General features: G+C 40.0%; 1 protein-coding gene across 7 annotated transcripts in view; it reads left to right on the top strand.

The window, feature by feature from the left end:
- EPSTI1 (epithelial stromal interaction 1) overlaps positions 1–14106 on the top strand; it is a 105143-nt gene that overhangs the window by 25399 nt on the left and 65638 nt on the right. For all 7 annotated transcript variants that reach the window (XM_009248619.4, XM_024230768.3, XM_063714800.1 and 4 more), the window contains 3 exons: positions 150–223; positions 950–1033; positions 10246–10319. In XM_009248619.4, the coding sequence (XP_009246894.4) occupies positions 150–223; positions 950–1033; positions 10246–10319 (232 nt within the window). The remainder of the gene's footprint in view (positions 1–149; positions 224–949; positions 1034–10245; positions 10320–14106) is intronic.

Below are 14106 nucleotides of genomic sequence, written 5' to 3'. Positions count from 1 at the left end.
TGGAAAACTGGTTATGTTCTTATTTGCAAGAGCATGAGAATATTAAGGAAACTCATGTTATAGATTTATTATGTATTAATTAGTCCTCAATGGCTGACATTTCAGCTTAATATTTATGTTTCACCTTCATGGATTTTTTTTTTCCTAAGGTGGAAGCCAGTCAGAAACTGAAGTCAGACAGAAACAACAACTCCAGCTGATGCAATCTAAATACCAGCAAAAGGTCAGAATTCATCTCTTTTAGTTGAATTTTGGTAAGGAATATGAGTACCAGCTCTTTCAAGTAACCATGAAATAACACAGTAACTTTACCAAAAGTATAAAACCTTCCAACCAGTTGCAAAGGCAGCTTTCAAAATCAAAGCTCTCAGGAAGTGAGAAGTGAAGAGATGGATACCTTCAATTCTTACCTAAGCCCTTTATCACTCAGCATGACCCTCGATTAAGGGAACTATTTTTTTCATTTAAGTTAACTATGTTTAACTATAGATTAAAGTCTACTATGTTTGGAATGTTTTGGTTCTAAGAATATGGATTTGTTTACTGCATGCCGGTCATGGAAGTAGCACAAAAAATATTTAAGATTCCCAGCGATTTTTACAATGAGCACTGAGTTTTGTAATCAGGAAAAATTATTTTCCCTTTTCCCTCCCCAATACACACACACACCACACACACATACACACAGAGAGAGACAGAGATAGACAAAGACAGGGACATTGAAAAAGAGACAGACCAAGGAAGAAACACAAAGACAGAAATTTCATGGGCAGAAGACGTAGCCTGGCCATTCTCTGTGATCTAAGTAGCTTGAAGTAATAACCTATAATCATGGTGAGGTATAGCACAAACAATACTGTAATTTGTCTTTCATCATAATTTCATGTTCCAGAGTTCAGACTGAAAAATGGTAACTGTTTTCGTTCTCTGTAATTTCAATACAATTTAGCTAAAAAGAGAAGAATCTGTAAGAATCAAGAAGGAAGCTGAAGAAGCTGAACTCCAAAAAATGAAGGCAATTCAGAGAGAGAAGGTAAGGAGGAGGAGGATTAGTTCACATTTGCTGATCAACAATTATAGTTTCATTGTAGAAGATTTTTATTATAGTAACTTTAAAAATTTATCCATCTTTCCCTCTCTGTTTCTATTGCCCACTCTTCTTTTCCTCATCCAATTTTTTTCCTTCCATTTTATCCTTCAAAGGAAGATTCATGCTTAGGTCTTGTGATTTTACAGGAGGCACTCCCTTTACGGAGCATAGTCTGTATTTCAGGTAGAACAAAGACAATCATTAAGTCATCACCAGGAACAGGGTAAAGAGGCTTGCAGACCTTTACTAATTATTGTATTGCAACCTCTTGTCCTAAAGATCATTTATTCGTTGTCATTTAATACCCATAATTGGCTGACGTGTGGGTCATTTACAGCTAATTTCTTCATGGGTCAATAACGTACACTATTCATAAATGTTTGTGGTTGAAACTGTTTTCTTTCTTTTTTTTTTGAGACAGGGTCTCTGTTGCGCAGGCTGGAGTGCAGTGGTGTGATCACAGCTCACTGCAGCCTCAGTCTCCTGGGGTCAGGCAATCCTCCCACCTCAGCCTCCTGAGTAGCTGGGACTACAGGTTAACACCACTATAGCTTTTTTTTTTTTTTTTTTTGTATTTTTTGTAGAGACAGGGTTTCACCATGTTGCCAAGGCTGGTCTCGAACTGTTGGGCTCAAGGGATCCACCTGCCTTGGCCTCCCAAAGTGCTGGGATTACAGGAATGAGCCACCATACCTGGCCTAAACTGTTTAAACATTGTCTAAAAGTAGTGTTTTTGCCTTTCCTAATATGATAACTGTAATTCTATTGGCATAAATTTGCCAGGATGTGAGAGATGGGGAGAAAGAGTTGATCTGTAGACCCTTCCCATTGAAAATATGGCCCTTGAACAAGCACCATTGGCATCGTCTGGGAGTTTGTTAGAAGAGCAGAATCTCGAGCCGTACCTCAGACCTACTGAATCAGAATCTGCATTTTAACAAGCTCCCCAGGTAATTCTTGTGCACATAAAAGCTCGAGGAGCATTAATTTAAATGACCTTGCAAAAGAAGGGGTGACCCATCCTTGTTCTTCCACAGATGTGATTTCTCTGGCTGATCAGCCTGCTCTGTCACCATGATCCTAGCCTTCTCTATTGTAGATAAATCTGTAGCTTTTCATGTTAAATGTGAGCCTAGTTAGTAGCTTGTGTCAGATAAGAAAAATGAACATTAGCCATCTAGAAATGACATATTTCACATTGCCCGTGTGGAAATGGCCGAGGGAAGTGATAATGGCTGTGCTTATGGAGCACTTATATTTTAAAATGCACAGCAAACACACACATGGACATCAGCCTGCAAACACATTGCATTCCTCCCTAGGCAAATGGCTGCTGCCCAGTAAACTCTGAGCCAAGTAGAATCCAAGCAGCCTATTGCCACCCAAGAGCCTCTAGCTTTGTCTCTGGTCTTCCCCCCACTGGCTGCTGGTCCCCTTCTGCCCTTCATTTCCTTCTCTCCCAAAAGAAGTCAGGGGACACTGGGTCTCATTATGATTGGTCGTCATCTCTGTGTGCAGCATTTAGTGAGGGAAGAGTCGACTGGGTTCCTTGCCAGCATTTGTGCATGTTCTTTGATCCTTAATAGACAGAAAGGTGTGAAAGTCAACCAGCTCTTTAGTATCCAGTCATGTCAGTGGGGCCCAGGAAGAGTTAATCCTATGGGTACAAAGGGAAATTTGGAGACAGCACTGGTATACTTGAGTTGTATTCAGTTCAGGAATGTAACTTGCATTCCCTAGACTAGAATCTGTCACAGTATATATACTTCTAGTGATGTTCTGTAGCTTCCTTGTACTGGCTTGTACTGTGAGAATTGTCACATTTTCAGGATTTTTTTGAGCTACTTGGCTTCATCATTGTCAGTTTGAAACCGACTGTGGTGGAAAATATTTATGATGTGGAAATCAGTAAATGCTACAGATTATTTTCCCCTCCTCCTCCTACCTGCTAGACCTGATTAAATGTTGACCAGCACACCACTGCTTAGCACTAAATGAAAAAGGTATTTTCTTACCCTCCCTTACCACCCACATTCTAAAGCCAAACCTCAGAGGGCTAGGGAGAGCAAAGATTTGGGGAAATAGCTGGCCTATTGTGTGTTTGATATTTATTGATTTAAAAATAGATTGTAATTCATGTAGTGGGCAGAATAATGCTCCACCCCAAGGTGTCCACGTTTTATCCCTGGAACCTAGGAACATGTTTCCTTACATGGGTAAGGGGATTAAGATCACAGGTGGAATTAGGGTTGCTAATCAACTGACCTTAAAATAGAGAGTGTATCTTGCAATATCCAGGTGCCCAATATAATCACAGGGGTCCTTAAAATTGGGAGAGGGAGATAGAGAACGAAGAGATGATACCAGGAGAAAGATTCAGCCCACCACTGCTTTGAAGATGCAGGAAGGGGCCATTAGCCCAGGAATGTGGGTAGCCTCTAGAAGCTGGAAAAGACCAGGAAACTGATTATTTTCTTTCAAGCTTCCAGAAGGAACATAGCCTTTCTGGCACCTTGATTTTAGCCCATTGAGACCCATTTTGTACTTCTGACCTCCAGAGCTGTAAGATAATAAATATGTATTGTTTTAAGCTGTTAACTTTGTGGTAATTTATTACAGCAGCAATAGGAAACTAATACTACTCATGTGATTTTATAATGATGCATTAATTTCTTTTCCAAGAAATCTATAAAGCAGAGACAACATCTCTAAGACATTAGAGCATTAGAGTAAAAAAGCAGTTTACCAGATGCAAGTGTTTTGCCACTGGTTCTTTCAGTATAAATAGACAGGTTTTCCTAACTCCCCACAGCAAGCATTTCACCCAAATTTAGTGCTTTGGGAGTAAATCACATTTTCCCCCCATAATCACATGATAAATAATAATTTTATTTTCCCAGACTTTCATAATACCCACAAACCTAAAATATGAAAATCTTCTAACTCCATTTTAAAGACTCTCTCAGTTTCCTGGGTTCATCTTATTCTGCCTTCGATCTACATATGTTTGAGATAATATACGGTATTATCTAGTTTCCAGATACAGCCATCCTTTAGGTATGGGAGATTGGTTGCTTCCTCCCCCTCCCCCCACAACACAATGGATACCAAAATCTTATATAAAATGGAGTAGTATTTGCAATAGCATATGTACATCCTTCTGTATACTTTAAGTCATCTCTAGATTATTTATAATACCTAATATGATGTAAACGTTGTGTAAATAGTTGTTATACTGTATTGTTTAGGGAATAATGACAAGAAAATAGTCTTACATATTCAGTATAGATGCAACCATCTATTCCTCATCCCCTGAATATTTTCCATCTGAAGTTGGTTGAGTCAGCAGATACGGAACTCACAGATAAGCAGGACCAACCATACTTCATTTGATTCCCCAACCTCTTGGTATCATAACTCAGAGAATTCAGGAAACCAGCTGAAGATCTGAGTGGCTTCCAACACCTTTCCTTGCCCTTTCCAGTAAGCTATGGCTGTGAAAGTCATTTGAAGCACTGGAAATCACAGTGTTTTATGCAGACACTGAGAAGCACAGTTAGTTTTAATGCTATATGGTGAAGTAGGAACTAACTGGTAGAAAATAAGTTATGCATATTAGATGCAGAGCTGCATACAGGTACATGTTAAGGAATCACACTTGTTGCTTTCTTATTTCTAGGAAGCAAGTAGTAGCAAGGGCTAACAGTTTAAGAACAATTTTAGGGGTAAACTCAACATTGAGGAAATTATTTCAATGTTGTTTATATAAATTGGGGAAACATTTCCATTTCTGAAAACTTTCAGGGAACATCAGTGTTTCCAAGAAATGTGGTTCCTACATCATGCATTTCTTTGTAGATGACTTGGTGGAAGCATTAAGCCTTTGGTTATTGAAATGTAATAGGATCTCATTAATTAACCCCATAATGTTGTAATGTTAATATCTCTGAAATAAACATGTGGTACTAACAGTGTAGGCTGATAGCTTTTCTGTGCTTCACTTACCTTATTTGTAAAATGGGTATAATAATGTAATAGTGAGACTGGTAGGACTAGAGGATGCAATTTATGCAAAGCCCTTAGTACAATACCTAGCACTTGGTAAGCACTCAGTAAAGTACCCTAACCTAATTATAAATGTAAAGAAGTGCTTTAACACTATCTCATTGGAATCTATTATATCAACCTCTTGGAAGGGGGGCATAGAGCGTATTACTATTTTTATGCATGAATTGGATGGGTTCAATTATTTCATTTCTACTAAACCCACATGAATGAAGTTGCTGCAGAGAAAAACATATGTCACTTTTGTTTTTTCTTTTGCCACACTACATTTCTGAGATTTGATCTCAGCTGGGTCTTTCACAATGCCCAATGCCCAGCAATTTTTTTCTTTGCATTGTAACTGGGAACCAACCCCAATTACCAAAATCCTTGCTGGCTTTATATTCTTATACTCTCCTTTCATTTGCAGCACATGACCTTGTCTCTCACTTCATAGGAAATAAAGGTCACCAGCCTTAAGTATCTTTATTTTTCTCTTTTCTTACTCTCCCTTTGCTGCACCTACCCCCATCCTATCTCAGGAGGAATCAGAAGGTCCTTTTCCTCATTGGTACCATGGATTCTTCCACCTGTGTTCACCATTTCATCTTCCCTCCGGTCCCCCCAGGGACTTTGCTTCTCCATCAGTTAAGCTCCCTTTCTTCTCTCACTTTCTTGTTTTGTTGTTTGTTTTGTTTTTGTTTTTCTTTCTCAGAATTTAATCTTACTTAAATCTGTCACCTTAAAAACAAATTTTCCATATAGTGGTCTGCTTTCAACTCCTCTGTCCCAAGCATTATGGTTCGAACTTCTTGAAAGACTCCTCTACCATATTTCGTTCCCAAATGTCAGTCTGTGGACTGACTCTCTAACAATCACCGAACCAAAGAATCTCTATTTAAAAAAAAATGTTCCCCAGGGGATGCATGTCTCAGCTAGCTTAAGAACTTACCTTCTCTGATTCCCTTCCTTCTCTGATTCCTCGTTTGTTGGTGGGCTGAGTTTGGCTTTTCTTTCTAATGCTTCTCTTGTTCTAATCTACCTAAGATCACCAATGGTGTTCTTAACTGAAAAATCCAGCTGGGCGGAGTGGTTCATGCTTGTAATCCCAGGACACTGGGAGGCCAAGAAGGAAGGATTGCTTGAGCCCAGGACTTTGAGACCAGTCTGGGCAACATGGTGAAACCCCAGCTCTTAAAAAGAAAGAAAGAAAAGATCCCAGTAAAGATTCTTAAATTCCTCACTTATTTTTACTCTGTGTAAAATTAAATATTAAGGCTGGGTGCGGTGGCTCATGCCTGCAATCCTAGCTCTTTGGGAGGCCAAGGCAGGCCAATTGCTTGATCCCAGGAATTCAAGAGCAGCCTGGGAAACATGGTGAGACCCCATCTATACAAAAACACATGTATTAGCCAGGTATGTTGGTATGTACCTGTAATCCCAGTTACTCAGGAGGCTGAGGCACGAGAATCACTTGAAAATGGGAGGTGGAGGTTGCAGTGAGCCTAGATGACACCACTGCACTGCAGCCTGGGTGACAGAGCAAGACCTTGTCTCAAATAAATAAATACATAAATAAAATTAAAATTTAAAATTAACTATTAAGCACTCTGTCCTTCAAATTCCACCCTCCTGAATGTCCCTGGGATCCTTTCCTTGTACTTGTTTTTCCACTATTGATGCTTACCAGATCCCATCCCTTGGTATCCTCTGATACTGCTGGGCCTAGGCCCCCTCTCCTTAGATGAAAAATTCCACATTTAAGGATCTGGTTATTGTTTGTGCTGATTTCTGCAGTCCATATCTTCAGGCCAGACCATATTTCTAAATTCCAGAACCATATATTTTACTGCATGCTTGATATTTCTCCCTAAATATTCCACAAGTATACCTCAGATCCAATAAATTCAAAATTGAACTCTTATGTTCATTCTGATGCTCTTAAATGATAGTAATCTTAGACTCTTCCTCCTTTTCTTACTCATCCCATATCCATATCATCATATTTCCTATTATTTCTGTCCCTTAAGTTTTTGTCAAGACTGTCCATTCTTCTCTCTTCCCTGTACCTGCTGACTTAACTTGGGGCTCATAATTTATGGCCTAGATAACTGTGAGAATCACCCCAGGGGTTCTCGTGTATTTGTGGCTCTTGCTGAAGTTTAACCTCCGTGTTGCTGTAAGAGTGAGCCACTTCCTTCCCTGCTTAATATAATGGCTTACTGTTGGGTTTCATAAAGTCCAAACTCCTTTACTTGGCACATACATTCCTATATAATTATTCCTTCTTACTTTCTCAATCTTATCTTCTACTCCTCTCTCTATAAACATTGTTCAATTTATCCATGAGCTTCTTGGGTTTTCTTGAGCTGACATATTCTCTTGTGCCGTTGTATATTAAAAATGTAAGTTCTGGGAACGCCCCTTTCCTGTCCAGGGTTACCACCAGCCCATGGTTGCCTTTGTGCAAATTAGAGACCAATTCTCCATCCAGTTGGTCAATTCTGTGGGTGCCCAGAATGGTGATAGACAGTGCCTTTGTGAGACACCGAGAAAAGACACCTCCTCTGTGCCAAAGCAGCCACATGCTGCAGTACAAATCTTGGTGAGCTGAACACTGGCTTTATTTTTCCTTTCCTACCCCTCTCCTGCCTGCTGGGACCCCCTGGGCTGAACAACCCATATAATGGAGTGTAGTAACCCTGTTCCTACCTTCTCCTCCTCCTGAAACACTCTTGCTTAAGATTGGTTTGGATATAGAATTTCTGTCTCTCATTAGAGCCATGGTATTTATCCTTTTATCTGGTCATCAGCTCTTTGGGGATTATGAAGAAAGCTGTGAGTCCACTCTCCATAGAAAGAAGCACCCTCATAACATGCAGCTTACCCAAAGTTAGAAACCACATTCCCAGTGTTATTCAACTTCTTGGCTCTCGTGCTCAGGATGGAGTCTAACACTAAGTAGGCACTGAGTGACTGTGGAACTTTTGAGAGCATTTCCTGACAATCCATATAAGTGCTTTTTCTGCGTTCTTACTATGTTATTTGGAAACTGCTCTCCCCTAATGTGTTTAGCATACTGCCATCATTGCTTTCTTGTCTGTGTCCCCAACGAGGCTGTAACATTTTCCAGAATGGGCACTGCTCTGTTCGTAGCTGTATTCCCAGCACCTAACATGGTACCAAGCATATAACAGGCATTTGATATGAATAGGGATTGAATACAATTTTTCAACTACTCCAGAAATACTACTAATACTACTCTTTTTTCCCCCAAAATACTTCTCCATCAACTATCAACTTCTGCTGAGGCATAAACAGACCCTTTTTTTTTTGAGATGGAGTTTTGCTCTTGTCACCCAGGCTGGAGTGCAATGGCGCAATCTCGGCTCACTGCAACCTCCGCCTCCCGGGTTCAAGCAATTCTCCTACCTCAGCCTCCCGAGTAGCTTGGATTACAGGTGCCTGCCACCATGACTGGCTAATTTTTATATTTTTAGTAGAGATGAGATTTCACCATGTTGGCCAGACTGGTTTCGAACTCCTGACCTCAGGTGATCTACCCGCCTCGGCCTCCCAAAGAGCAGGGATTACAGGCATGAGTCACCGTGCCCTGCCATAAACAGGCTTTTGTTGGATAAAATTTAGCTACTGTGTGACTGTGAGTTGGAATCTATTAGTGAAAATGTTAAAACTAGTGGTCTCAATTTCTGACCTTGCTAAAGGAATCCAGCCTTTTGTCTCTAGCTGTTTTTGTGGCTTTCTCACTGTTCTCTGAGTAGCATTCTGAATACTGGTTTAATCAACACTTACTGCTTGCTTGCTGTCTTTCACCCTTTTAGATCCATCACAACCCCGCGATCCCCACCCTGGAAGGCAGGGAACTCATCACAATTGAACACTTTTGTGCTCATGAGTCAGGATTTTTTCCCAAAGTAGAAGCAAGTTTATTCGGTTTTACAATTTTCTATTAGTTTGCCCCCTAGAATTCTGTGTTTCATTAATAATCCAGTTGCTTGCCTTATAATTGATTCTCTTTGACTGTAGTAAATTTCCTTTAGTTTTTTTTCTGAAACTGAAGTCATCATCCATTTTGCCTTTCAAAATGGTACTAGTAATTAGTTTTGAGTGAATGAAGACTTTCATGGAAATGAACAATACAAGCAGTTTTTTCCTTTCTTTGAAAGATGGAACCAGACTTATGTTTGGGCTTGAAAGTGATTTCCATTATTCTCCTTTCACAGGTCCTCTTCTGGGCAAATCCAATTTTTTATTAAAGCAAACCCAGCTGCTTACTGTCTCTCTTGGATTCATTTAAAACTTCATGAACCTCCTGGATAGTAGAATGTGTTTCAACTCCCCATTAAATTTGTTGTCTGGGAATTTTACTTGTTTTTCATAGGTCATAGCAAGTTAAAAAATGACAGTGTGTCATGGTGAGCAAAAAGCAAATGTTTCTGGGTTATTTAAATTGGATTAAAATATGCCAGAGCCATGGTGACAGTAATATCAAATATGAAGCCCTTTATCTCCAGGCTCTCCAAACAGCTAATTAAAAAAAAGAACTATTTTCTATTCAAGTGGATGGCTTTTTTTATGATGTGCTGTTCAGTCCCTCAACAGCTTTAAGTATCTGTTACTAAGTCAGAAGGGAGTTGGGTTGTCTTATTGAAAATCTCTTCTCGAATACTTTAGTAGAATTTGGGTGTATATATAAATTTTGTATGAGCTATTTAACCATTTATTATAATTTTAATTTAACATACTTGGTATGGAAATTTCATGTTTTCATTAAAACATTTTGAAAGCACTGCTTAAAAAATAAATATTGCTATCATTTGAACTAAAGAATAAAAACGCAAAATACTGGTTCTGTGATTATACCAATCAAGTTGGGAGAGGGGAGCTGTGGAAAGAACTTGGAGCTCCTGGCTTTCAGTGCAGTGCCCATGGGTCTGACAGGGAATACCATCTTGGAGCCTCTAGCAGGATACTGTGTTAGACTATCAAGGCCAGTTGAACCTTAGGATTTTGGACCTTGGGTAACTTTAGCATCATGACTCTGCTTAAAGCATCTTTAATAAGTTATGTTTTGATATTTGCAATTTCAGAGCAATAAACTGGAGGAGAAAAAAAGACTTCAAGAAAATCTTAGAAGAGAAGCATTTAGAGAGCATCAGCAATAGTAAGTTAATGTTTTCAGAACTTTGTGCCTTTATAGGCAGATTGTTCATAGGGGTTTTAAATTCAGGTGATGGTAACTTGTCAAAACACCTGGTATTGGATTATTGGCTGTTGTATTAATTATGTAATTGAACTCTGTCACCATGTAAGCAAGGTGGGAGACACGTCTACTCACCAAAGTATCCTTTAGTAGTCAATAACACTAAATTTGAGAAATTCCCCATTATAAATAACTTGGAAGACTTGATCCTTTGGTGATCCAAGGTACTTCTGCTTATGTTGATGTCCAGGATACCAATATAAGGAATAGGATGTTTGCACTGAAGTGCCTAAGCATCGTCTAAACTGACCAGGGATTTATTTAATGGACTGAGGATAACCATATACTTGTATTTTTTTCTAGACAAGAATTGAGAAATCATTTAGGAGTTATTGGCAAAACCCTCAACTGGTGGTCATACACCATGGTACTTTGCAGTATGATTTGTGAACAACAGCAGCTAACAGATGTAGGGTAACTACTACGTGCTTTATAATGTAATCTACTTTGTTATGTAGGCTTTAAGGATAAGCTCACGTCCCAACTCTTGGTAGTCAGGTTACCTGCGCATTGATTATAAGACAAAACCAAAGAATCCTATTTCTGGCCCTACATTAATTCTAAATGTGGTAGAAGTAGAACCAAGCAGATCTGGGTTCAAAGTCTTAGCTCCCGCTAAAACTCTTTGAATGTCAGTGTTTCTTTTTTTTTTTTCTTAAATAGAGATGATATCTATCTCATAGGCCATTTGCAAGAATTAAATAAAATATGTAAATGACATAAAAGTGCCTGACTATTACAGGCACTTGAAACGATCCTTCTTACAAAGGTCCTTGTTGAATAGGATCATATAACTTTTATTTTATGGAGGCTGTACACAAATTTCTGGTCCCACCAGAACCAGTAATGGGCCCTCCACTTTCATATGAAATATTCACTGCCTGCCGCCTGTTCTCTCGCTCCATTGTTGTTCCTTGTTTGCAGAATTTAAGATCACTCCAATGTTGGGGTGAGCATATTTGTGACACCCTCCAACATATTCCCCCTCTAAGCACAGTATCTTCTGATTTCTCATGCCACTAAAATTATCCTGCCTCTATCATAAGCAGCTCCTTCTTGCTTTAAGATTCAGAGGCAGGAATGGAAGAAACATTTCTCAACCCTCTGCTTTGCTCGTTAGCAAGTTAGGTACTGTGTTCCTGCTACCCATGCCAGAAAATAGATGGGAGATGGGATGGGGTAGGATGAAAGTGTTGATAAGGGATGTCATCCTCCTTAGCTAAAAGGAGCATCACTCTCATTTTCATCACAGAATTCTTAGCCTGTCTCTCCCCACTCTTCTTCTAAAGAAGGCATTTGAGTGAGGAGCTGGTGGGAAGCTAAGGAGCTAAGTACCAGGAAAAACTGTCTGTCTTGCAGAGATATGGTGGGAGGGAGGCACTAGATGAAGGCTGTGAATGTATCATTGCCTCTCCTTTCATGGGTAGAGAATGAATGAGAATTTATTTCGAGGTTCAGCCTGAAGAGTTGAGAGAGATTAGGGGCTGGGCTGGTGGCTTTGTGTCCAGAGTTGGTTCCTTCTGCTGGGTTCTTGGACTCGCTCACTTCAAGAATGAAGCTGTGGACCTTTGTGGTGAGCGTTACAGCTCTAAAAGGTGGCACAGACCCAAAGAGTGAGCAGCAGCAAGATTTATTGTGGAGAGCGAAAGAACAAAGCTTTCACAGCATGGAGGCGGACCCAAACAGGTTGCCGCCGCTGGCTGGGGTGGCCAGCTTTTATTCCCTTATTTGTATCCGCCCACATCCCGTTGATTGGTCCATTTTACAGAGTGCTGATTGGTCCCTTTTACAAACCTCTAGCTAGTCACAGAGCACTGATTGGTGCATTTTACAAACCTCTAGCTAGCCACAGAGCACTGATTGGTGCGTTTTACAGTCCTAGCTACAGAGTGCTGATTGGTGCATTTCACAATCCTCTTGTAAGAAAAGTTCTCCAAGTCCCCACCTGACCCAGAAGTCCAGCTGGCTTCACCTCTCAACTTTAGCAGCCTAGAGTCACAAATGAGAACAAATGTCATTGTCCTGTGGCATACTAGTTTTACATTGGAAGAGGGAAGACCTACTTAACAGTGAGGGGCCTTGGGCACAGGGCTGGGTAGTTGAATGGGTTCATTCTCTGGAGAGTTCTAAATATGGCAAAGTAAAGGATAAGAGATTCTTGAAGTTTTAAAAGACATTAGAAGTTGTGCGTCCAACCTCCTTTCTTTTATAGTTCTAGTTTCTTGAGTTTGTGTTTTCCTAAATACAGAAGATCAATCACCCTTTCTCTGTAAAGAAAAAAAAAGTTTGCCCTCAGCCACCTGGCCTGCTATCAGTGGAGCTGAATTCAATTACATGCGCATTTCACTCTTGCTCTTTCTTCTGCTTATTGTAAAAGTCCCAGTTAACCAGGAAAAACAGAGTTTGGCTAAAATTGAGAAGTATCTCAAATTGATTTTTAAAGCCTATTGAGAAACACAAGAAGAGATATATGTGTGAGGTTCTTCTTTGAAAGAGTATTGTGTTTTGAATTACTTTTGAAATTAAAAGACCAATAACTCATGAAATAAGCAGTAATTATGTAGTTAGAAATATAAAAGAGATTTAGAAAAGATGGATCCTCTATATGACAAGTCTTTGTCATACCTCCTTAGAATCAGTTTATGGTGGAAAAAATGTCTAGGAAAGCTCTTTGGATTTTTTTTTTTTTTTTTTTTTGAGACGGAGTCTTGCTCTGTTGCTCAGGCTGGAGTGCAATGGCTTGATCTCGGCTCACTGCAACCTCCGCCTCCTGGGTTCAAGCAATTCTCCAGCCTCAGCCTCCCAAGTAGCTGGGATTACAGGTGCATGCCACCACACCCGGTGAATTTTTATATTTTTATTACAGATAGGGTTTCACCACATTGGCCAGGGTAGTCTCAAACTCCTGACCTCCAGTGATCTACCCACCTCGGCCTCCCAAAGCGCTGGGATTACAAGTGTGAGCCACCGCACCCAGCCACCTCTTTGGATTTTTAACAGCACAAAGGTTTTGCCAGACCAACCAGACTGCCTATCCCCACCTCCCAAATTAGATTCTCCTGAAACTGTCAAATGAAGGAACACAAAATAGAAACATACATAAGAAATTCTTTCAAACCAGTCAGTACTTTGCTAGTTTCGCCATGCTGCAATGTGTGATTCACACAGCAAACCAGGAATGGTATTTTTTTTCTGTAGAGAGGGCAACCATGGACTTGAGCAGACTATAAATCCAAGTTGGTGGAGAAAAAGCTCATGATAGCAACCTGGCGCACCACCATGAGAATCTTAATGTGCTCTTTCTTAACACCTTGTTCTTGACTTCGTTCATTTGCTTCTGATTATTTTTAGTGTTGTCAATTATTTAGCTAACAGGCAGAAAACTAGGCTTTTACTGACATCCAAAGGGACTCTCCTGAGTGTAATAATGAAGGCAGTTTATCGAATGCCTGTGAGGTTGCTTTCTAATTGTACGCATTAATCTGCCCGTGCAAGCTGGCTGAAAATACACAAGCAGATTGCACATGCAGATGGAGCACACAGGATGGTTTTTATGAAAAGACCTCTGGAATGTACTTTTGCAGTACTGTCTTTTCCCTAAAAATCGAATGGCTGTGACTGTTTCAATGAGTGGCTGAGAGCAGAACAGATTAATGGTGCATTAAGTCTGCTACTCTGGCTGGGGACA

The sequence above is a fragment of the Pongo abelii genome, chromosome 14, assembly GCF_028885655.2.
Source record: "Pongo abelii isolate AG06213 chromosome 14, NHGRI_mPonAbe1-v2.0_pri, whole genome shotgun sequence".
Classification (NCBI taxonomy): Eukaryota; Metazoa; Chordata; class Mammalia; order Primates; family Hominidae; genus Pongo; species Pongo abelii.
Note: the sequence above shows the minus strand (reverse complement) of the source record. Positions and strands in the feature narration are given on the sequence as shown.